Genomic DNA, 24,033 nt, shown 5'->3' with positions numbered 1-24,033 from the left:
GGAGGGAGAAATTTTCAAGGGAGAAGCAAGTGGAGGGGGCAGTACTGAGAGAGGCAAACAAAGTAGGCAACCGCTGATCCTCTGGATCACGGTACACATGTAAGAGGTCTAGTCAGGTGTCTGATGAATCTGCTTTTATAGAGTCTTGCAACTATCATACCAAGACCTTCGACACATAAGCCTATGCAGGAGCATAAAGGAACGGAAGCTCCCCAAGACCTACCATCCCTCCCCCCGCTTTAGACCACTGAGACACAATCCAAAGGCCAGACCAAGTGCAGACATTCAGTGCCTCAATGCTTATAGCTTTTGTCAGACAGCAATAGATAAGAACTGCCGCTGACTGCCTAAAGCCTCAGAGAGGCCAATGAAGTCAGCAATGGGAGTGTCCATGGAAGTTAGCCCTGCATGTCTTCCTGCAGATGATATCTAATCAGTATTTGTTCATTCTTTCATGTAGGGATTGCCCTGACTGTCCAACGTAGACAGTAGAGGGGCACTGTGAACAGGTGACAGCATATATAACACTGGTAGAGTTGCAAGCTATTGAAACTCAGATGTCATAATCCATGTTTTATTTTGCCCAGTGATGATGTGGTCTGTATTGATGTTGGGGCACAGCAGACATCTGTGTTTGATGCAAGGCCTTACAGTCCCAGTGAGAATGGGAGTTAGGTAGCCTGCTGCTTTACAGTCATGACTGAGATCGGGGCTGCTTGTAAGCCAGGCCAGTTTTGTCCTAGGTGATTACTTTAAGATAGTCATCCTTTTACAGGACAGGCCTGGAGGTCCTTAATTATGTGTCTATGGTATTCAAGCCGTGGGTTGTAGGGGGGCTCTGTTGTCCTTGTCTGGGTTGGTACTGTAGCAGATGAGAGCAAGGTCTGAATCTGGCTTTGTTGATTTGAGTGGCTACAGTTCTGGAGTTGTTTTGTTATTGTAGGAAGCCCTGCTCCACATCCTTTAGGTACACGTTCTAGTCAGTGGGATCAGAGCAGATAGGGTTGTAAATAGAGCTTGGCTGTGGACAATGGATCTAGCAATGGCTGGTGGTATGGAGATGGGGTTGTAAATAGACTTTGGCTGTAGACAATTGATCTAGTGTAGCTGGTAGAGATCAATTGGTTTCCAAAACCATGTGCTTTAAACAATAGATAGAGCAGACTGAAAAACAGGATGTCCACCTGGGAGCTGGAAGTCTGAAGTAAAGGAACTATATTCCACAGCTAAATTACTATGGAGTATTCAAGGCTCTACAAATGGGACAGAAAACAGCTGAGCTAACTTTGGGGTGCTTAGGCTTCTCCAAACTGGATTGGGAACAGAAGGACTCCTTAACCCTTTGGATGTAGCAGGGGCTTCTGGCTGCATGGCCTTTGCGCCCCACTCAGTGCTTTTCATAGATGTTAGGGTTGGAAAGGACCTCAATAGATCATCGAGTCTGACCCCCTGCATAGGCAGGAAAGAGTGCTGGGTCTAGATGACCCCAGCTAGATGCATATCCAACCTCCTCTTGAAGACCCCCAGGGTAGGGGAGAGCACCACCTCCCTTGGGAGCCCGTTCCAGACCCTGGCCACTCGAACTGTGAAGAAGTTCTTCCTAATGTCCAGTCTAAATCTGCTCTCTGCTAGCTTGTGGCCATTATTTCTTGTAACCCCCAGGGGTGCCTTGGTGAATAAAACCTCACCAATTCCCTTCTGTGCCTCCGTGATGAACTTATAGGCAGCCACAAGGTCGCCTCTCAACCTTCTCTTGCGGAGGCTGAAAAGGTCCAGGTTCTCTAGTCTCTCCTCGTAGGGCTCGGTCTGCAGGCCCTTAACCATACGAGTGGCCCTTCTCTGGACCCTCTCCAGGTTATCCGCATCCCTCTTCAAGTGCAGTGCCCAGAATTGCATGCAGTACTCCAACTGCGGTCTGACCAGCGCCCGATAGAGGGGAAGTATCACCTCTTTGGATCTATTCGTCATGCGTCTGCTGATGCACGATAAAGTGCCATTAGCTTTTCTGATGGCTTCGTCACACTGCTGACTCATGTTCATCTTGGAGTTTATTGAAGAGTGGTCTGCTTTACTGCTTGGGATTTTGAGGTGAGCACCTTTTTCCTTTGAAGAGGTAAAATTCCTCTTCTGGAGCTGAATGGTTAGGTCTGGAAGCAGAGTCAGAGATAGCCAGGGAGGATCAGGGACTGAATGGCCATGGCCTCAGAGCTGGAAGGAGTCAGGGCTCTTCCACACTCTAGAAGCCATGCTTAGACTAGCTGCAGCAGGTACTCAAAAAAGACCAGACAAGACCAGAGCCTCAAGTAAGCACTCCTCTGGGAATCCATGACAGGCTACCTCTACTTTCAGTGATCGTCCTGCAAAGACTTTCACTGTGAAGAAATAAACAAATGCGAGTAAGGCTCTGCACCCTGGGCAAAGCCAGCTGCCGTGTTATCAGTACAGGTGACCCAAGCAACAGTCCACTGCAGCAGCTATTTTTGCATCCCCACCACCAAAAAGTGGAATCTGGGATTACCTCTGTAGGTGGTCGTACGTGTCTACAATTTACTCCAAGGGAACAATAAGCTCGAGAAACACCAACCACCATTACTTGTTCCCCACCATCTACTTTAATAGCTGCCACTGCCTGCAGCCTACCCCAGAATATAACTGTCATTCTGCTTCAGAATTTAAACTGGAGTACAAAACTCATGTAAATAACCCTGGTGTAAATGTGTCTTGGGTCCAGACCTTAATACAGCAGACAATCGGAGCCTTAAAGACTCTCCCTGCCCAGAAATTCTATGCAGACTTACAAACACTACAGCAACCATTTTGGGTGGAAGCTACATAAACAAAATGGAAAGTACAATTCCTGACTTACATTAACAGGCAGTGTTATGTTAAGTAAAAGTGCTTTAAAAAAAAAAGAGAGAGAGAGAGACAAAGCAGGTTGGATACATTTGTATCTGACTTTCTGCACCCCCTGCGCACACTGAATTCTGGTTGCATTCTCCCAATATTTCCTGCTGATTCTTTTGTAGATCAGCACTACTTTTGAGGTAAGCTCAAAGACATTGGAAACATCCGATTCTTTGAAGTCTCCAGATGAACTTTTACCTGCTCAGCATGGGGAGACAGTAATGCTCCTGGTCTGTGTCATGACCCAAAGGGTATGATTTTGTGTGCGCTTCAGCACTGCAGAATTATTTCCCGCCACGAGGAGCTTTCTTTGCACGGTGCAATTCTCAGTTGCATAGAGACAACCCTGGTGCAAAGGAGTTCCCGCCACCCGTATGTAAATTTGTGTCCCACTATTGGCCGTTTCTAAATTATTCCCACGTGGTGGCTAGCGATTGGCTTGCTAGCCGTATAAGAGGCTTGAGCGGTTTCCACCCAAGTTGGAGGAGGAGAAGGAGGACTTCACATCTCGTGAAGAACTCTAAGCGCTGTGGAGCTTAACGAACCCAGCGTGTGCCTTAAGAAGGATATAGGGGCCTGATCAACCTCTAGCCCCTCCCCGTCGCCGCCTGATCCCTCGAAGTACCCTTCCCTGCGTGCTCATGGAGAGTCACCTTTCGGACTCTCATTGTGGTATCCAGAGCTCTTCTCGGGTTATTTGGTCCGGTTGATTCGACGGGCTCGTGTTTATAGAGCTCTCAGCCGGCCTTGGACCAGAGTTCGCGGTTAGAACTCTTGTCCACTCTCCTTTTCTACCTGTAACTGCAACGCAAGCAAGTTTTCCTGCCTGCACCGCGACCATCTACGGTGTAAGTAAAATAATCTTTAATCAACCTCTATGCGTCCGTGCCTAATTCTAGTCCGCCGTGCCGAATTCCCCGACCCACGTGCCAGGGCTGCTGGCCACAGCCCGCTGCACGCCCCCGAAAGCCTCAGACCGCTCCCGGCCCACACAGTCTGCACAAAAAAGTACTGAATACTGCACTTGAACTTCAACCTTAACTAGAAGGGAGCCAGAACAGCTCTGGATTTTGGAAGAAGAGGTCACACTCCCTTATGCATTACAGTACCTAGTTTGACCATCTGAAGTAACAAGAACAAAAACTTGATCCAGCAGAACCATTACCCCCACCCCAGTATAACACAGAATATGCTTTCTAAAGGAATGTATTACACTACACGTCAGAAATAAAACTTGTTTTATAGAATCATAAAAGTTAGGGTTGGAAGGGATCTCAGGAAGTCATCTAGGTCCAACCCCCTGCTCAAAACAGGACCATCCCTAACTAGATCACCCTAGACAAAACTTTGTCTAGCTGGGTTTTGAAAACCTCTAAGGATGGAGCTTTCCCCACCTCTCTGGGTAACCTGATCCAGTATTTACTACCCTCCTAGTGAGAATATTCTTCCTGATATCTAACCTGAACTTCCCTTGCTGCAACTTGAGATCATTGCTCCTTGTTCTGTCATCTGCCACCACTGAGAACAGTCTAGCTCCATCCTCTTTTGAACCCCCCTTCAGGTAGTTGAAGGTGGCTATTAAGGCCCCTCTCAGTCTCCTCTTCTCTAGACTAAATAAGCCCAGTTCCCTCAGTCTTTCTGCATAAGTCATGTCCCTCAGCCCCCTCACCATTTGTGGCACCCTCTGCTGGACTCTCCCCAATTTGTCCACATCCTTTCTGTAGTGGGGGCCCCAAAACTGAACACACTACTACATATGTGGGCCTCACCACTGCTGAATAGAGAAGAATAATTACTTCCCCTGACCTACTGGCAACACACCTACCAATGCAGCCCAGGCTGCCATTAGCCTTCTTGACAACAAGGGCGCACTGCACTGCAGGCTCACATTCAGCTTATTGTCCACTGTAACCCCCAGGTCTTTTCTGGAAAGCTGCTGCTTAGCCAGGTGGTCCCAAGCCTGCCCCGGTGCATGGGATTCTTCCATCTTAAGTGCAGGACTTCACACGTGTCCTTGTTGAACCTCAGAAGATTTCTTTTGGCCCAATCCTCCAATTTGTCTAGGTCTCTGAATCCTAGCCCTATCCTCCAGCTCATCTACTACACCCCCCCCCCAGCTTGGTGTCATCTGCAAACTTGTTTAGGGTGTGCTTTATGCCATCTTCCAGGTCATCCATGAAGCTATCAAACAAAACCAGCCCCAGGACCTACCCATAGTCCATTTCTGCAGAGGTTCTGCCCAGCCAGTCAGTCCCCAGCCTGTATTGGTGCATGGGAATGTTCCATCCTAAATACAGGACTTTGCACTTGTCCTTATTGAATCTCATGAGATTTCTTTCGGCCCAATCCTCCCATTTGTCTAGGTCACTCTGAATCCTAGCCCCACCCTCCAGCGTATCTACTACCACCCCCAGCTTGTTGTCATCTGCAAACTTGCTGAGGGTGCACTCTATGCTATCTTCCAGGTTGTTGATGAAGAAAGAGAACAAAACCAGCCCCAGGATCAACTCCACTTGATCCTGGCTGCCAACTAGACATTGAGCCATTGATTACTACTCTCTGAGCCCAATGCCCCAGCCAGTTTTCTAGTCACCTTACAGTCCATTCATCTAGCCCATTGGTCTCCCTGCATCCACAGAGCCAGGAGAGCTGGCAATCAACTTGATCAGGCATGACTTGCCCTTGGTGAATCCATGCTGATTGTGCCTAATCACGTTTTTCTCCTCCAAGTGATTAAGAAATGGATTCCTTGAGGATCTGCGCCATGATTTTTCTGGGGACCGAGGTGAGGCTGACTGGTCTGTAATTCCTTGGACCCTCCTTCTTCCCTTTCTTAAATATGGGCACTATGTTTGCCCTTCTTCAATCATCTGGGACCTCTTCTGATTGCCGTGAGTTTTCAAAGATGATAGCCAATGACTCTGCAATCACATTAGCCAGCTCCCTCAGCACTCTTGAGTTCATTGCATCCGGCCCCATGGACATGTACACGTCCAGCTTTTCCAAGTAGTCCCTAACCTGTTCTTTCACCACTGCGGGCTGCTCACCTCCTCCCCAGACTGTCCTGCCTGGTGCAGTAGTCTGGGAGATGACCTTGCCTGTGAATAACGAGGCAGAAAAGGTATTGAGTGCTTCAGCCTTTTCTGCATCCTCTGTCATAAGGTTGCCTCCCCCATTCAGTAAGGGACCAAGACTTTCCCTGATCCTCCTCTTGCTACAGAGATATTTGTAGAAACCCTTTTTGTTACCCTCCACATCCCTTGCTAGCTGCAACTTCAATTGCACTCTGGCCTTCCTCACTTCATCCCTGCATGGACGAGCAATGCTCTTATAGTCTTCCCTAGTTATGTGTCCAAGTTTCCACTTCTTATAAGCTTACTTTTAGTGATTTAGTTTACTGAGGGGTTCCTTGCTAAGTCAAACTGGTCTTCTGCCATACTTGCTAGTCTTCCTGCACATTGAGACGGTTTGTTCCTGTCTTCTCAGTAGGGCTTCCTTGAAGTACACCCAGCTCTCCTGGACTCCTCTCCCCCTCAGACTGGCTTCCCAGGGGATCCTGCCCATGAGTTCCCTGAGTGAGTTGAAGTCTGCTTTTCTGAAGTCCAGGGTCCTTACTCTGCTGCTCTCTATCCTTCCTTTCCTCAGGATCCTGAACTCAATCATCCCGTGGTCACTGATGCCCAAGTTACCATCCACTTCTACATTCCCCACCAATTCTTCGCTGTTTGTGAGCAGCAGGTCAAAAGTAGCACAGCCCCTAGTTGGCCGCTCCAGCAATTGCACCAGGAAGTTGTCCCCAATACTCTCCAAAAACTCCCTGGATTGCCTGCGCACTGGTGTACTGTCCTCCCAGCAGATGTCAGGTTGATTGAAGTCCCCTATGAGAACCAGGGCCTGTGATCAGGAAACTTCTGAGAGCTGTTTGAAGAAAGCCTCATCCACCACTTCCTCCTGGTCTGGTGGTTTATAGCAGACTCCCACCATGACATCACCTTTGTTGCTTTCCCCTCTGACCCTAACCCAGAGACTCTCAACAGGCCTATCTCCCATTTCATCCTAGAGCTCTGAGCAATCAAATAGCTCTTTTACATGAAGTGCAACTCCTCCTCCTCCTCTACCCTGCCTGTCCTTCCTGAACATGATAGTGCTTATTTGTACCCATCCATGACAGTGCTCCACTCACTCATGCAAGCTATCCCACTAAGTCTGTTATTCCAGTTACATCCTGGTTCTGTGACTCTGCAAGGACTTCCAATTCTTCCTGCTTGTTTCGCAGGCTCCATGCATTTATCTCCAGGCACCTGAGGTAACTAGTTGATTGTCCTGATTTCTGAGGAAGTCTGAGAGCACCTCCCCTGCTGCCCCTCCTGCTCGCTCTTCCTCCAGTTCTCCCACTTCCCCACTCACCTCAGGGTTTTGGTCTCCATCCCCCAGCAAATCTAGTTTAAAGCCCTCCTCACTAGGTTAGTGAGCCTGCCTGCAAAGATACTTTTTTTCATCAGGTGGATCCCAACTCTTCCCAGCAATCCTTCTTCTTGGAAGAAGATCCCATGATCAAAGCAGCCAAAACCTTGCTGGTACCACCACCAGCACAGCCAAGTGTTGATCTGAAGGATGCACCTGCTCCTGCCTGGGCCTTCTGCCTTGACAAAAGGATCAACGAGAACACAACCTGAGCTTCAGACCCCCTTCACCCTTGCACCCAGAGCCCTGTAGTCACTTTTGATTTTCTCAGGGTCTCTACTGGCAGCATTACTGGTGACCACATGGCTAAGCAGCATGGGGTAGTAGTCAGAAGGCCAGATGAGCCTCAGTACTCCCTCCATAGTTTCATAGCTGGTAGGGTCAGAAGGGACCTGAGCAGATCATCAAGTCTGACCCCCTGCCATTGCAGGAAAGAGTACTGTGGTCAAACAACCCCGGCAAGGTGTTCATCTAGCCTCCTCTTAAAGACCCCCAGGGTAGGAGCCAGCACCACTTCACTTGGAAGTTGGTTCCAGGTCCTAGCCGCCTTGACAGTGAAGTAGTGCCTCCTGATGTCTAGTCTGAATCTGCCCTCTGCCAGCTTGTGACCATTATTTCTAGTCACTCCTGGTAGTGCTCAGGGGAACAGGGACTCCCCCAATGCCTGCTGGTCCCCTCCGACTAGTTTGTAACAGGCCACTATATCCCCCCTCAGCCTTCTCTTGTGGAGGCTGAACAGGTTCAGGTCCCTTAGCCTTTCCTTGTAGGGTCTGTCCTGCTGAACCCTGATCATGCGGGTGGCCCTCCTCTGGACCCTCTCCATGTTGTCCACATCCTTCTGAAGTGCGGCGCCCAAAACTGGATGCAGTACTCCAACTGCAGCCTGACCAGTGCCGCATAGAGGGGGAGAATCACCTCCTTGGACCTGCTTGAGTGCATCTGTGGATGCATGACAAGGTATGGTTGACCTTCCTGACCGCATCACCACACTGTCGGCCCATGTTTATTTTGGCATCAATAATGACTCCAAGATCCTTTTCTGCCTCTGCACTGACAAGAGGGGAGTTCCCCAGCCTGTAGGTCTACTGCTGGTTCTTCCTCCCCAGGTGCAGCACCTTGCACTTGTCAGCACTGAAACCCATCCTGTTCTCATCTGCCCACCCCTGTAACATGTCTAGGTCCTGTTGCAGCCTATTCCTCCCTTCTAGTGTGCCCACTTCTCCCCACATCTTAGTATCATCTGCGAATTTGAACAGGGTGCTTTTTACCCCCTCATCCAAGTTGTTGAATGAAGATGTTGAACAGTGCGGGCCTGAGGACCAAGCCCTGCAGAACCCTACTGCCCACGTCCCTCCATGACATCTTGGATCAGAGCTCTGGGCAAGCATCAGCCCTCCCAAGACAACAGGTCAGGGTCGGCAGATGGCTCCCTCCATCCCCTGCAGAAGGGAATCTCCAACCACCACTACCTGTCGCTGCTTCTTGGTGCTGATCATCTCTGTCCTTCCCACCTTGGTCAGGCCTGACCTGCCTTCTTCCACCAATGGAATGTGTTCCTCCCTCTCTGTTGCTAGGGCTGCATATCTGTTCTCCAGACAAACCACTGCAGGTGGAGGTGAAGATCTCTGCTTGCTGCTACAAGTCGCAAGCCTCCAGCTTCCACCCTCCTGGGTGTCCACGTCCTCTTTCTTCTCTAGCACGGTATCTGGTATTTCTTCCTCACGGTCCCAGAATTCTCCTCCAGCACTGAATCAATAAACACCTCATGGCAGAGGATGCTTCGAAGCCTCGCCGCTTCCTCCTGTAGTTCTCTTGCCTGTTCCCTGAGACACCACCAGGAGGCACCGCTCATACCTCAGGCACTCCCTGACCTGGCCATCACTGGAAGGAACCTGAAACCCGCAGTCCCCACAGCACCAAACCTGGACCTGGGTGGAAGCGTCGACGGTGAGCAAACCTGCCTAGACAGAAGCCTCACAGGTGCAAGCAGTGGTAGTAGCTGTGGCTCTGAAAGAGCAACATCCTCCAGCCATGTCTCTGGGTCTCTTAATCTGCCTTCTCTCTCTTACAAGCAGACCTTCCCTAGAGAACTTGCCTGGAACCGGCTTGTTTATGTCTCGTTGGCCCCAAAGGGTTCCTCTTTTTCTCCTCCTTTCTCCTGCCAAGCTGAAAGACTTGCCCTTCAAAAAGGGGGGGGGGGGGGAAAAGGCCCACTAACTGGCCTAGGAACTGCCCTATGAACTGCCAGCAAACTGCTTAACTTGTTTGCAGTCCCTGTTTGCTGGCTCCCTGGTAGCCTGGGGAGTCTCTTTTTACACCCTACTGGGCCAGGACTGGCTCCACTCCCTTGTTAGGGCTTCTGTCAGGCCCAGGAACCAATCACTCAGCAGTCAGCCATTACTCCCAAACACACACAGCCCACCAAACAAACACTTAGCAAACCAAAGGCACAGGTAGCTGGATCACTTACCTTCCCTGGGCAGGATCTGGTGCATGGCTTCTCTTCCCCTCCATTTTCTTGCCCCCAGCAACTACCTGCAAACTGCTTAACCTGTTTGCAGTCCCTGGTCACCTGGAGAGTCTCCTTTTATACCCTGCTGGGCCTGGACTAGCTCCGCCCCCTCATTAAGGCTATAGTCTGACATTCCTCTGTAGTTTATAGTCTATAGTTTTCTAACATTTAGACTATAAATCTATGCCAAATCTGTGCATTATGCAAAATCCTTAAAATCAAATATGTTCATTATTTAATTTAAATCTAGTGGACTGCACTTTCATGACTTAAATACATTTCTAATAATGATGGCTCAATTCTGTAGTCCACCACCACACTGAAGGAAATCTTACATGGAGCATTCTTTATCTTCTTTTCAAATACTTGCAAACTCATCAATGCCAACTTGATGCTTTTGATTACCCTACACAATTACTGACCCTTCTCTTATCTTGCTTAAACAATTAAGTTACTCTTCCCAGTTTCTCACAGGCTATAAAATTCTACAGCCTTTTTGAAAGGCACTAGTTTCCCAATTATGTCGTCAAGATACTGACATCAAGATATCTTTGAGAAACAAAAACCTTGGATACATAAACTGGCTCCATGAATGTTGAGCAAAAATTCATTTTTAATATGTACAATCTAAACCAGTTTGTTTCCTCTTTTTCCTACTGTAAGACCCAACACTAGTTTTATTTTACAAGACTTTAACAGATCAATGGAGTTGGGCGAGGGGGTGGGAAGGGAGGGGGGCACACAACCCCCAAAATCTGATTTAGTAAAAACCATGTTCTACTCAGAAAGTCAGACGGATGTTGAGAAGTGATTTTTAATGCACCGTGTCTGTCTACTAAGGGCATGATTTTGAAAAGAAGCTTAAATACACCCTGTGCATTAGAATTTTATCATTGTAAACCAACATTAGAAAAGACTGCCATCGACTTAAAAACAAAAAAGACATTCTTATAAGTGGAAAATCAATCACCAAAACCACTAAATGTCACAGCTCAACATTCCAGGGAAGCACTGATAATTGTTAGTTATACACTGCACAAATGATATATGTCCTCAGTCAAGGAAGTAGGTGCCAGTTTTTAGGAAACTGTACATATATTGATTTTACATTTATTTAACGTGGCCGTTGTAAGACACTTTATTCTTCTGATAAACTATGATTGCTTATCAAAAGATTCTATAATTCAAGAGAAACATTCATAACGTGTGTGGAAATGAAAACCACCAGCCCACAGGAATCATGCCCACAAAATCCAATTTTGTGGATTTATAGCAGAAAAGCATTAAACTACTGTCTTGCAGGAGCAGCAGACTAGTCACTGAAGTATAACTGGCATAGCAGTAATGATTAAGGTGACATGTCCTCCTGCCACAGCTGTTAATCAGCTTAATACCAGTTACATTATTGACATTCTTGTAATTACTTTTCCTAAGGCACTTTTGTGCAAAATATATTTGACTTTAATTATAAGTATTCAGAAGTGAGCCCATTTCATGAAATGGATGTTAAGCGTGGGAATTCACTGCACAAATATCACATGGATCTAAAAGCTTAGATCTTGAACACTACATGCTACTGCTTAAAATATGTAAATGGTTTACAGTTGTACCTTGCCATCTTCTGAGCATATGCCCATATGTTCTCCGCTTTCATCAAGGCTGATCTGATTTATCTTCACTTGGCTCTATATATATATATATATATAAAAAAAAAGCACATAAAACTTTAAGAAAAGGTACATCAATGATCAAATACCCTGTTTTTCCCACTCAAGATTTAAATAATAAAAAGTGGTTGAGGGTTTGAGCTACATGAGTTCAAGAAAAATAAAAAAGGTCTTTCTGTAACAATGCTAATAGACCTTTGTTCCCAGCCATTATGCTTAACCCAGAAACCTGACATTTTTCCTAATTACCTATTCCAGGGACTTGGAGTTGTATGTAAAATGCCATACCTCTCTAACTCACAGGTTTGAATCTGTATACTACATTCTCATTACGAGGCTCTCACAAGTAAAACTCATTTTAAAAAAATGTCGGAAAACGTTATCAGTAAAACAGCATAACATTTTTTTCAGAGTTGTTCCAAAAGGATATTGGCAATTATTTTCTTGTGAAAAATTAGTTCCAACTTTTCACTTCCATATTTAACAGTAGCTTCAAAAGTTAGTGTTAGAAAGTATTTCAGCAACAGTCATAAAACTATACAAGCTATACCTTATTGTTAAAAGGTAGTTACTGAGAAGGGCATCAAGAATACTTTTGCTAATTTTATCTCTACTACTCTTTTAAGGTGATTGTTTTCTTCTATCTGTAACCCACAAAGTTACACAGCACTTAACAGTACCTTAGTTTAACAGAAATTGTTGCACTGACATCAAGTACTGGGCACAAGAGCATTTAACTAAGATATTTAACACTATAAGAATAATCTCAATATTTAGCCAATATCTGACTACGCTATACTGCACAAAAAAATTCTGATCACTTGAATAATGATTTTATGCCCCGTATTATCAAAGTTACTATCATTTTTCTGTTACCACTTAAGGTTCTCAACGCAGATTTTAACTTGAAAAACTTTGCAGATTAATCATGAAAATGTAAATAGCCTGCACACAAATGTATGCACGCAACTGTTACTAATATACTAAACCCAACAAAAAGAACTGTACTGCACTACTGCTGGCAAAGGATAAGTATGTAATTCCAGCACTGCAAATGTTGGCAAAAGAGGGAGCATGCAGGTGTTTCAGCCTGCAGCTGCCCCTTCATACCTGCAGGCAAACCAGGGCTGACCTGGGTACCTGATGGCCACAGGGAAATGCTCCCTACACCTTCCACAGTTCAGGGCCATTCTGGAGTTGAGCCATGGAAAATGCCCTCCGCCATATATTTTAGGCATTTCAAAATATATGGTGGGGAGTGGGAGGGGTATTTTCTCCATAGCTTGACTCCTTCAAGGAGCAGGTTCTCTAAGATTAGAGAGAACAAAAAGAGTTTATAATCTTTTTTGCTTGTTTATACATATATATGTATTGTGTATATATGTGTATGAATATTATATATACATACATTATATTTATGTACATACTCTATATATTGCATATACATGCATATATTATATAATATATATAAGCATATTGTACACATATATACATATTTATATACATATGTACACTGTGATGAGTAATACATTGCACATTACATATATTATAATACATGCAATACATTATGGGCATAATGGGCAAGTACAACATAGATTGGAGGAATTTCAGACGTGAGTAGTATTCACCTCTAAATGCAGTTATTCATTTAGACTTGTGTAAGGCTATATATAATATAATGCATAATAAAAACTAAGGCACTTCTTCTAAACATGTCTTTCCCATCTTTTAACATCAGGTGCCATACAAGAATAGAAGAGTGTACAGTAACACAGTTGACTGTTTAAATTTAACCATTAATAGCAAATATTGAAATTTTAGTACAGATAATACTAACAGGTTGTGTATTTCTCTCACTCCTAGTTTTTACATTAAGTTTTATGGCAGAATTAAAAAAAGTAAAAAAAACTTAAAAAAAAAATCAGCAACTGAAATAAAGGTCCATTAGCCAACTACGGGTACTGCAACTTTATTTTTGTAACGAGATTTCACCTGATGGATTCGACTGTTTTACTGGACTGAACTTCATGATGATATTTTTTTCTTTATTCTCTCTCTCTCACTCACTTTTAAGAAAGGGAACAAACTTCCTGAAAACCTATTTATGTGCCCGCATAAAGGGGAGGAGCTTCTCAACAATAACAGACATTTAGGTTTCACTTGTATAGCACAAAGCAATCCTACGTACAGATACCGGAGATCTGCACATGCTAGTTTTGGAACCACAAGCATTATAGCCACATCAGGGTGGCATTCTGCCCAGATTGATGAAGCAATATTGGTTCTGGGACCCCAGCTAATATCTCCATATGTTGCTGCACTAAGCTATGTAGACATGCCAGCTTGTCTGGAGCTAGCACAAATATCTTTATGCAGCACTGCATTGTACCATGGAGAAACACCCTCAGCTGCTACCTCATTAAATCTGAAAGAAAGATGACACTGTGCAGGAGAACCTGTGCATTTGTATTTAAAGTGACTACATTTCAAATTGCTTTATTTTGATGGAGAAAAAAAAATTAAAACTTTCGAGCTATGTGCATCATCTTACAAAAAGTCTAAACATTATAACCAATGGGTTGAAACTAGGTTTGAATATGGGCATTAAGAACGTAATGTTAATATCGGCGCTATTCAATTAACAATACTGATCATGATCATCATCAGGCTCAGTGCCACAACAACTGGGATGGAACATTTAAGTGTGCAAAAAGCATCAATGATATTCATAACAGTTTACACTGTGATGAGCCATATATGGTGCTCAGATTGTAAACTCTTCAGGACAGGGACCACAGCTTATTCATTTGTAAAGTGCCAAGTACACTTATGGCACCGTATAAATGCTGTTAGCCCAAATATTAAAAAGCCACGCAACAAAAGCAATATGCTTTAACTCTGGTGATAAGGAGGAACCACTGCAGTTATGAAGGACTCCACAGTGAAATGATTAACCTGAGAACAAAATCAGAATTTCATAAAGAAAGCATGGTAGTTGTTGGGGGGGGGGGGGGGGGAGGTGGAAATGTCTTCAGCTGAATTTCCATTAGCTGCAGTTTTATTTCTGATGGAGACACATTTGGAATTCTGGACAATATAAGTAAGTTTGACTGTTCAAAAAAAATCAATAATGTCAAGCTGACACTATAGAACAAAAAAATGTTACCTTAAATGGGAAAAAAGTTTAGGCAAGGAAAGAGGCCAGTGGGCATCTTACACATATAGGTTTGATACAAGCTTTTGCAAAACCCTAAATTTGAAGAAAAAGTCAAGTAACTGTCAACAAATGCACCTCGCGCAACAATCAATTACTTAAATAAAATGCTTGAAATAAACACACTTAGTATGGATTATGTCAGCTCTTCAATTAGGAATAAATTCACAGCCATTCAAAAAGCCTCTTTTAATTGTGTTGTGTGTGGCAACTCCTTCTCCCCTGACACTCATCATCATCCCACCTTATACTATCAGTCCCCCAACGGTGGACCTAAGAAATCAATCTGCTAATGTATAATTTGTAAAGCTCCTCTGACTAACAAATGGATAATTGATTCTTTCACAAATGCTACATCCCCATGGATATGAAGTAGAATGAATAAGAAACATAAGACTGGATTTTACTCTAATTCTATAAGAGATGCAATATTTACAAGCTAGAAATCTAAACATTTTAATAGTTGCCTGTGACTTCATGCCTTTTAGCCACGGTTAGCAAGCAAGCAACAGACACATTAAGAGTGTGAAAAGCAAAGCAGTGTTCAATAATACTTGAAGTAAGATGAGCTTGCTATAAGAGGCACCCATTGATAATACACTGAAGATAAGACTGCATAGAAATCCTGCTTACTAAAAGTATTTTCTTAAATTTTTCACAGCTAAACAAAAAACAACCTAACCCAAGGTATGGTATCCTGTATACACTACCAAAAGAATAATATCTATAAACCTTTTATACAATACAAGATGATTGTCATTCCAATCACCATGCTAACAGATGACTCTAATTAAAATGGCCAATCCTCCATCTATAGCCATGTCTTGCCAGTCACTCTACAAGTTCAGCATTAAAAAAAAACAAACAAACTGATTTGTCTCCTAGTTTTGCCTACTGATTAGTCATTAATATCAGAGGCCATCACCATGGCATCTGGCACATGTAACCAGATATGCTCAGTAATAACCTATTCCCTGCTACCCACAAGCTGATTTTAGATGGTAAGCCCTGTGGAACAGAGAGAATCATTTTCTTTATGTTTGCACTGGTTCCCAACATTGAGGCCTCTAAACACTAGTTTGATATCAGTGGAAAAAATAAGAAAAAGAAAGTGACCACCCAATATACTCCTCTCCCCACCCCCTAATCTCTCTCTCTCCTAAATGCTCTAAATAAACTTCATGTAATGGCAAAAAGCTTACAATATGAAAAAACTAGGTCTTAAACACAGAGAAATAAACATGTCTCCATAGGTAAAGAAGGAAAATAATATGCTGAATTCATAACTTTCCATTCTTAATATAAAATGAATTTACTGATAACCAAAACAGTCTAATAAGAGTAGTGTGAAGGAAGTGAAAATTTGCATTTCCCGTAAAGCTTCTGAATCCGTCATCTTCCAAATAAATACTCAGAAGTTATACTGGATATGGGGTGTGGGGGGTTGTGGGGGGAGTAACAGTATCGGAGTTTTGAATAAACTAATATAACCCACTATTTTTTTCTGTAGGGAAGCAGTCTTTATCTGAAAAAAAAAAAAAATTTAGAAAGATTTTGAAAGGTTATCTAAATCTAAAATAGGATAAAGGCAAGGAATCTCTTAGTCTGGTATACAAGCTAAGGGAAACAGTGAGAAAGACAGAAAAGCCTACAGTGATTTCAATATTTTCCACTTCAGTGATTTCCTTAATCTTGTTTGTAAACTACAGGCTCAAATAAAAAACCATCCAAAGAAAAATTAACAAGGGATCTCTCTAAGTCTGGAATTGTGTTAGATAATCAAGAGTGTTTGTCCAAAAAAAACATAAAATAAAATAAAAAAATAGATAGAACAAGACACTGCTATTGGAAACAAATCTACATGGAAAACTCGCTGGTTTTTTAGTAGAGCCTGCCTGCTAACTTATTTCTGACAAATGGGGTTCCTAGCTCATTACAACATGGTTACGTTTACATCCATGTAGACCACATAGCTGCTTAAGCCACAATATTCCTCGAGTTCTATGTCATGTGGAGATATTCAGGCCAACAAAAACTTAAATTCTCCATCCAGTGTCTACTTTTGATCCCACTAGGCTACTAAGTTTGGCTGCACTTTTTGATCACTGTTAGTAGAGAGAAGGCATGAGAGTATAATGCATCACAAACAAGCCTACAGAAGAGATCAGGTGCTCTTGCAATGCCTTAGGAGGAGGGGTGGGCAAAATACAGTCCACGCATAGAGGGGCTGTCTGGCCCACGGCAGGTTACTTGGTCCCACCTGGCCCAGGCACCATCTGGCCACAATGTGTCTTACCATTCCCTGGGCACACAGTGGGGCTGAAGCAGCTCTGTGGCTGGACTAACTTTCCAGGTGGCCACTCCTCCTGACTGCCACCGTCACTGGTCCCAGCCCTGTGGTACCAGTGGGGACCCATGCCACATAGCCCCAACCTGCCCCACACCTGTTCCGGACTTACCAGCTCATGCTAAACAGTGTCAGCAGCAGTGCCAGCCAGGCAGAAACTGTTGCTCAGTGTGCAGGAAAAGCTTTTTCTCCCCTGTGCACACTCCATTCCCACAAACGCTCCCGCCACAAACCTCACCCCCCAACACCCCTCCCAACATGCACCCCCCCTGCCCACAAACACACACCCATTAGCCTCTGGGGGAGCCCTGCTCACTGCTACACCCCCCCATCACACACATGCACTCATACCCTCCCAAGCATGCCCACCCCCCACAGCCACTCTCCCCTTTCACACACCTCACAAACCCCATAGCCACCCCATACACACTGACATCACCACAAACACTCTCTCACAGGCCCTTGCATACCTACCCTCCTACCCACATCCACACATACCCGCACACCCCACTTACATACAGATCCACACACACAGACCCCCACAAACCCCTCACACACCCACCAATACCCCTGCAATGTACAAGAGTAAGACTTCATTTTGAGGTATTATGCAATCACTTCTATATACATGATGCAAACACACAAATCAGGACAATTTTTTAAAAATAAAATTAAAACTTTGTGGATATTTGATTTTAGCATATAATTTGGGGGGGAGGGGGGAGGGTTATAAAGTTTCAAGATGGCAAACCCCCTTCCCAAAAGGAGTACTTCTGGGATGAGGGGAGGGACTTTTGGTGGAAAAGGTCAGGAGTTAGGGGGCAGGACTTCTAGTCCCAGGATGGCAACTGGGGGGGCCAAGGGGCGGGGCTACCCTTGTAGCCAAAGCTCATTAAGTGGCCCTGCAGCCAAAATAATTGCCCACCCCTGCCTTAAGAGGGAAAGGCTGCAGCCTTCCAAGAGATTGTGCAAGTGTGGTGACCTATTACAGAGTGGAAAGAAAATGTAATAAAAACAGAGTCAAGCATCAATCAACTTTCATTGGAATAAAGTACCCCAGTATGACTAACTGAATAGTCATTTTGGAATATAAATTCCTTGACCCGCTACTGCAGTGGTTTTCAGCCTTTTTAAGACTCAATGTACCCTTCCATAACTTTCCTAAATTGAGCATCACCCCATTTCAAAGTAAATTTATTTATCCTAGGTCTTACCTCCTTACAGAGGGGCCAGGAAGGAGAAAGAACAGCTGACAGACTACACTGAAGTAAGTGTAGGGAGGAAGAGCAGTTGGAAGGGAAAAGCCTCAACTTTTCTCCTCATTGGAGCCTGCATTTAATCTTACTTATCTCCTCTTCCCCACACCACCCTTCAAAGGCTTTCACAGCACCCTGGTTGAGAATCACTGGGCTACTGAATTAGGAACTGGGCTTTGATAACTATCAAAACAGCTCTAAAAACAGTTGAGGGATTTTGAACAAACTTACTCTGAAAAGAGGTTACAGGTTAATAATGGTCACTTCATTACACTTCTCCATAGGTTTTTGTAGTATTCCTCCCAGAAGGTGGAAAATGTGAGTCTCCAATTATAAAGTAAACCACAAGTCACAAAAGTGACATACAGAAGAAACCTACAGGGTTTATAGTTTGCCAGGCTTTATAGTTCATATTCCTGCCACTGCAGCACTTCTCTGTACAGATTCATTTTTCTGATCCTTTGACTAGCCTATTATTATAGGTCTCAGGGAAACAGGGCTTCCAATACTTTCCTCAGTACTTTACCAGTCTTCTAAAACTGGAAGATTTCCTAGATAGTCCCAGATCTCAACTCTGCTCTTTGCTAGTCAAGTAAAATAGGGAGCAACAGCCTTGCCATCAGTGTTTGGGAGTGTTTTCTGCCATAAGGCACTCCCCCTTTCTTAACACCAACCTTAAGAACTGCATCGCTCCCACTTCTTCCAAATTCATGGAGCAGAAATCTGGTAGTTTCCACAAGAAAACAAGAGTAAAAAAAGATCATATTAATTCAGGTTTTTTTTAAATTAACTGGGTGCCAAACATTTGGGGAAATAAGTCAGAAGTGCTGGAAGAAGTAGCAACCGATTCAACTGAGATTCTCCAATATTTTCTTCCCTTTTCCAATATCTAGTTGACAACAGTAAAAGCAGGAGAAAATTACACTCCTTACTAACCATTTTGTAAAAATATATAAAAATAAAGAAAGGATTACTTTTCTTTGGAGAATTTCCAAATAATTCTGGAAGAGACTGGAAACTCGGTTCACTTCAAAATGATCTGGTTTTTATCTTCTTTTTTTAAAAAGAGCAGCTATATAGCCTCTCCCAAAATTCAGAAGAGCAACAAAAAATATGTCGTAAACATCTCTTACAGACCAGATAACATAGAAAAACATCTTAAAACAGAGTGTTAGCACTTGCCACAGAGGGTGGTCAACTGGAAAGTACCCCATCCCAGATGTCCTCACAGAATTATGGTCTGATCCTGCAAGGCACTGAGTTTCCTCAAATATACCAGTTTGGTGAGTCAAAGAAAAAATGTGCAAGCATTAAAATATGAGAGAGGAGGTGAAAGCGACCATTTGGAAGGACTTTAAGGTCAACTGCAGATTAGGAGCCAAAGCCAGTGCACACTGAAAACAACTTTGCCAAGCACTGGATCAAGAAGATGATGAACTATGCAGGAAGGAGTTTTGCTCACCTAGACAATAGTAGAGGAACTAGAGGCTCTACACCAATACCAGACACAGTATAGGACTCCTTCCCCACACACACACCCACACAGAGTCTTATTCTCCATTTATTTTCCTCATTCACATCTACCATATTTCAGACCTCCTAGCTTCAAAACTCCATCGTCATACAGCAAATGTTTTTTAGTGGTAAACAATATCAGCTGGTCTATTCTTGAAGTGAAGGACTGAATTTCCAAGTCTTGAAAATATGCAGGTATAGATTTCTAAACTTTCTCTTACGTTCACTTCCTTGTGTAACAGTGGTGCCAGTGGTGGAAGAGGAGTACACCTCTTCAAGACTATCTCAGTTGTGAATCAGCTGGAAAAATGAACTACTCGACATAGACTTCTGCCCCTCCCTTCCCACCCCCCCACCACAGTAGTAAACATAGAGGACAGTAGCCAACTTGCCTTTAAGTTAGTATTCTATCAGGATTGCAAACCACCACCATACTTATTTAAAAATACATGACAGGGTGTAAGTCTTATTTCCCAAAAGGGAAATTATTTTTGGATGTACATAGTTCATCATCAACAACACTTTCCCTCTTCATTTTGGTTCATCATATTATGCTGCTGTGTCACACTTTGTTCTTAATAATCCAGCTATAAACAAACAAACAAATACAATGAAACAAAAAAGCCTTTGCTCCACCATTAATGTCACCTTGTATAACAAACACTGTCCTTTGCAATACAGTTGTTTTTGACTTTCTAACTAGGAAAACATTTTCTAATGCAAAATAATATTTTATTAATGCCAAAACTCTAAGGAATTCTGACATGAAAACTGGTGTTATTTTAGCATATGTGCACATAAGAGCCCTTTACTTCTATACAAAAGGAAATACCAGTTTCAAGTATAAGATGCAATTTAACAAAAGGAAAAGAGCTCTGAGAATCAGCAGTAGACTAGCTTCTTAGGAGCCAATCCTTCCCAAATCCTTCCTATGCTTTTAAAGGTTGTTAGGATTTAGAAAGCGCACATCTATGTAATAAGTCTTTTCTCTGATAAAAGACTACATCAATGATTGCTCCTACTGCAGGGAACACTGTAGCCATCTCTTTCACTGACCAGTAGTTCAGCTGCACACCAGCAGATGGGCCTTTGGCCTCCTCTACAAGTTACACGTATCCTACAATTAATTGGTTAATTGCACAATTACCTTGACACCAGCTATATGTGCAGGTACCTATCATGCCATAAAAAGCTCCAACTAGCTATAAAGGTAGACCTCAAAAACGTGTACTAACTTTATAGCTGGTTGCTATTGAGCTTTGATTTGCAGGTGTAGCTGGGTTTCCCCTGTGGCTGGGAACCCTGTCAGCTATGGGCACGTGCTTCCAGCCACAGGTCTCAGCCGCGGACCGTGGCTACAATCTCACAGCCTTGATGATGCACAAAACTCACACGACTAGGAGATCAGTCATAGGTGGAAGTCTGGGGCTAATGTGGCTCAGCCCCACCAAATGCAGGACAGCAAGTAGGACCTCAGGGCAGCAGGGTGGGAAGTGAGGCATATGCAACCAGGATTGCAGCCCAGCGTGTGAAATCACTGGCTGCCCAGCACAGCAGGCAAGTATCAATCTATTCTATAAAGAGGAAGGGGCTGAAGCGGGGGGCAGATTGAGGCCCCCGCAATGAGGAAGGGAATAGGGCACAGGCAAGAGAAGGGGCTGGGGTGAGTGGGGCCCCGACCAGGCCAGGTGGTGGGACAATCAGAGCCTGGGTTGTTCATCCAGGGGCATGGGGAGATCCCACTGCTGTGCACACCCTGGCAGAGGCCCAGTGGCACATGCCCCCCAATCTGTATGTGGGGCAGAGGCAGCTGCTGCTGCACGCTGGGCTTTGCTCCCTGCTGCAGCTGTCCTGCGAGCAGTGCAATGCCACATGTCTGCTGCCACTGGACTGCACCGTGCCCCCTGCCTACCTAGCGGTGGGACACACATGGAGTTGCACTTGGGGCAGCTGCAGCAGAAAGCAAAGCCCAGCAGGCAGCAGCAGCTGCCTCCACCCCATGCACAGATTGGGAGGGGCCCTGTGTTCCCTGAGCCTCCGTCAGGGTGCATGCAGCAGCAGGAGCCCCCGCGCCCCTGGACGAACCGCCCAGGCTCTGATTGTTCCACCACCCAGCCCAGCCAGGGCCCCACTCACCCCAGCTCCTGCTTCTGCCTGTGCCCCACTCCCTCTCTCACCACAGGGGCCTCAATCTGCACCCCCTTTCCCCTCCCCCGCTCCTTCCCCCACAGACTTACCTGCTGAGGGGGGGCACACGCATGTGCTTAGCCACACCCAAATATCTTTTTCTCCCTCTGCCTATGATCATAGTTACCATGATCTCCCACCCCGAGGTTTAACACACCCCTGAGAATGGGAGATTGTCTCCCAAACACAGGGGTGCATGCAGCAAGAAGGCATGATGGAATCTAATGCACGATTCCTACTATGCCCATGTAGTGGCATGGCAGGAAGCATGATTGTGTGGATCATGCCTTTGATCCCTTTGCACCTTTACTTGCATGTGTGGAGGGGGCCTTAGACACACAAATAGCAGAGATGATGAACTGGCATGTCAACAAGAATGGAAAAAGGACATGACTATTCAATGAATAGTTGCCTTTTAACAACTAAAGCAATGACAAGGCACTGCTTGCACTTAGCTAGAACAGCTTACTACAAACAGGAGGGAAAATTTAGACTGTAGAATGGAGTGATTGGGCTAGGAAGCCAGGGTCGCACACTAACACGTGATAGATGTAGAGGAGAGGCAGGCAAAATACAGCCCGTGGGCTACATCTGGCCCACCAGGCCATTCTATCTAGCCCGCGGGGCCCCTAAAACTTTCAGAAAAGTATCTGTACGTGGCTGCCTGTCAAAGATGACAAGGCACCAGTGGCAGAAGGACCCACTGGCTGAGCAGCAAGGCCCAGCTGGCCCCGCCCCTCTCCCAGCCCCCAACTGGAAGCCTCTGTGGCTTCTAGTCTGGTGACCCTTTGGCTGTTCCTTGCCCTCCCTCTGAGCAGAAAGTCTGATAGGATTGGATGGAGGGAGGGGAGGAAACCGCAGCGCTCAGTCCACGTTGTGGAAACCAGGCTGAGCTGGATCCATGCTGCACCATACGGCATGGAGTTGGCAGGGCCTGGCCAGGAGGCAGGGGGGAGAGCAGAAACCACCACGATCTTCCCAAACCATGGGACCCACACCAAGCTGAGCTGGTTCCATGTCACCCCGTGAGGTTCCAGCCATGCAGCTGGGAACTGCAAGTTGTTGGAAAGGGTGGGCTGGAGCCAGAGCAGCAGGTGGGCAGGGGCTAGAAGCAGCGGTGAGTGGGTAGGGGGAGTGGCAGCAGTGGCTGGGAAGCCATGGCAGCAGTGGCAGGCAGGTATTCCTAAGATGGTGACCAGGGGGCAGGGGTACCCTTGCTACCCTCCACAGCTCACCAAAACTCGTTAAAGTGGTCCTCCAGTCAAAATAATTGCCTGCCCCTGAAGTACAGCATAGGTTCTAATAATATTAGATGCTAACAAGCTCATTGTAGAAAGCATGGAGTAGAGCGTAAAGATTAGGGGTGCACCAATAAAGATTTTTTAGGCAGATACCAATGCCCAATTATATTGACCAATATGGCTTCCTAACTGATCAAATTGTTGATATGCAAGCCAGGCAGCTTGGAGAGCAGTATCTGGCTGGTAAATCTGTTGGGACATAAGGGCATGGGGGTGCAGATCAAGGCCCCCATGGTGGGGGAGGGAGTGGGGCTAGGGCTGGGGCAGGGGTAGGCACTGACCAGCCAGGGCAAGGGTGGAGCATAGGATGGAGCCATGAGTGGCACCGCCACTGCATGCACCTCTGGGAGGTGTGGGAGCCATGTGCCCCTTGGATCTGTGTGCATGATGAGGGTAGGCTGCCTGCTGTGGGCTGGGGCCAGGGGGTGGGAGAGCACTGGGCTTTTCCCAGAAGAATGGGGTTTGGGCTGGGGCTGCACTCGGGGTGGGCAGCAACAGGAAGGGGAGGTTACAGGGGACTACGGTGAATTTTGGGATGTCTGTAGCCCCCCACTCCCAGCACCACCACTGCCCACTCGAAGCATAGCCCCAGGCCAACCCCTCCACCAGAAGAATCCAATGCCACTGCCAACCCTAGCCCGCAGAAGGCAGCCCACCCTTGCCCTG

The 24,033-nt window shown here is 45.3% G+C and overlaps 1 protein-coding gene across 5 annotated transcripts in view; it reads right to left on the bottom strand.

Moving 5' to 3' along the window:
* The window catches only part of VPS41 (VPS41 subunit of HOPS complex), a 166,581-nt gene that overhangs the window by 96,199 nt on the left and 46,349 nt on the right, over positions 1-24,033 (bottom strand). For 3 of the 5 annotated variants that reach the window (XM_006267880.3, XM_019483393.2, XM_019483394.2), the window contains one exon: positions 11,491-11,565. The exons of the other annotated variants lie outside the window; for them this stretch is intronic. In XM_006267880.3, coding sequence (XP_006267942.1) covers positions 11,491-11,565 — 75 coding nt within the window. The remainder of the gene's footprint in view (positions 1-11,490; positions 11,566-24,033) is intronic. 5 annotated transcript variants of the gene reach the window in all.

The sequence above is a fragment of the Alligator mississippiensis genome, chromosome 5 (assembly GCF_030867095.1).
Source record: "Alligator mississippiensis isolate rAllMis1 chromosome 5, rAllMis1, whole genome shotgun sequence".
Classification (NCBI taxonomy): domain Eukaryota; kingdom Metazoa; phylum Chordata; order Crocodylia; family Alligatoridae; genus Alligator; species Alligator mississippiensis.
Note: the sequence above shows the minus strand (reverse complement) of the source record. Positions and strands in the feature narration are given on the sequence as shown.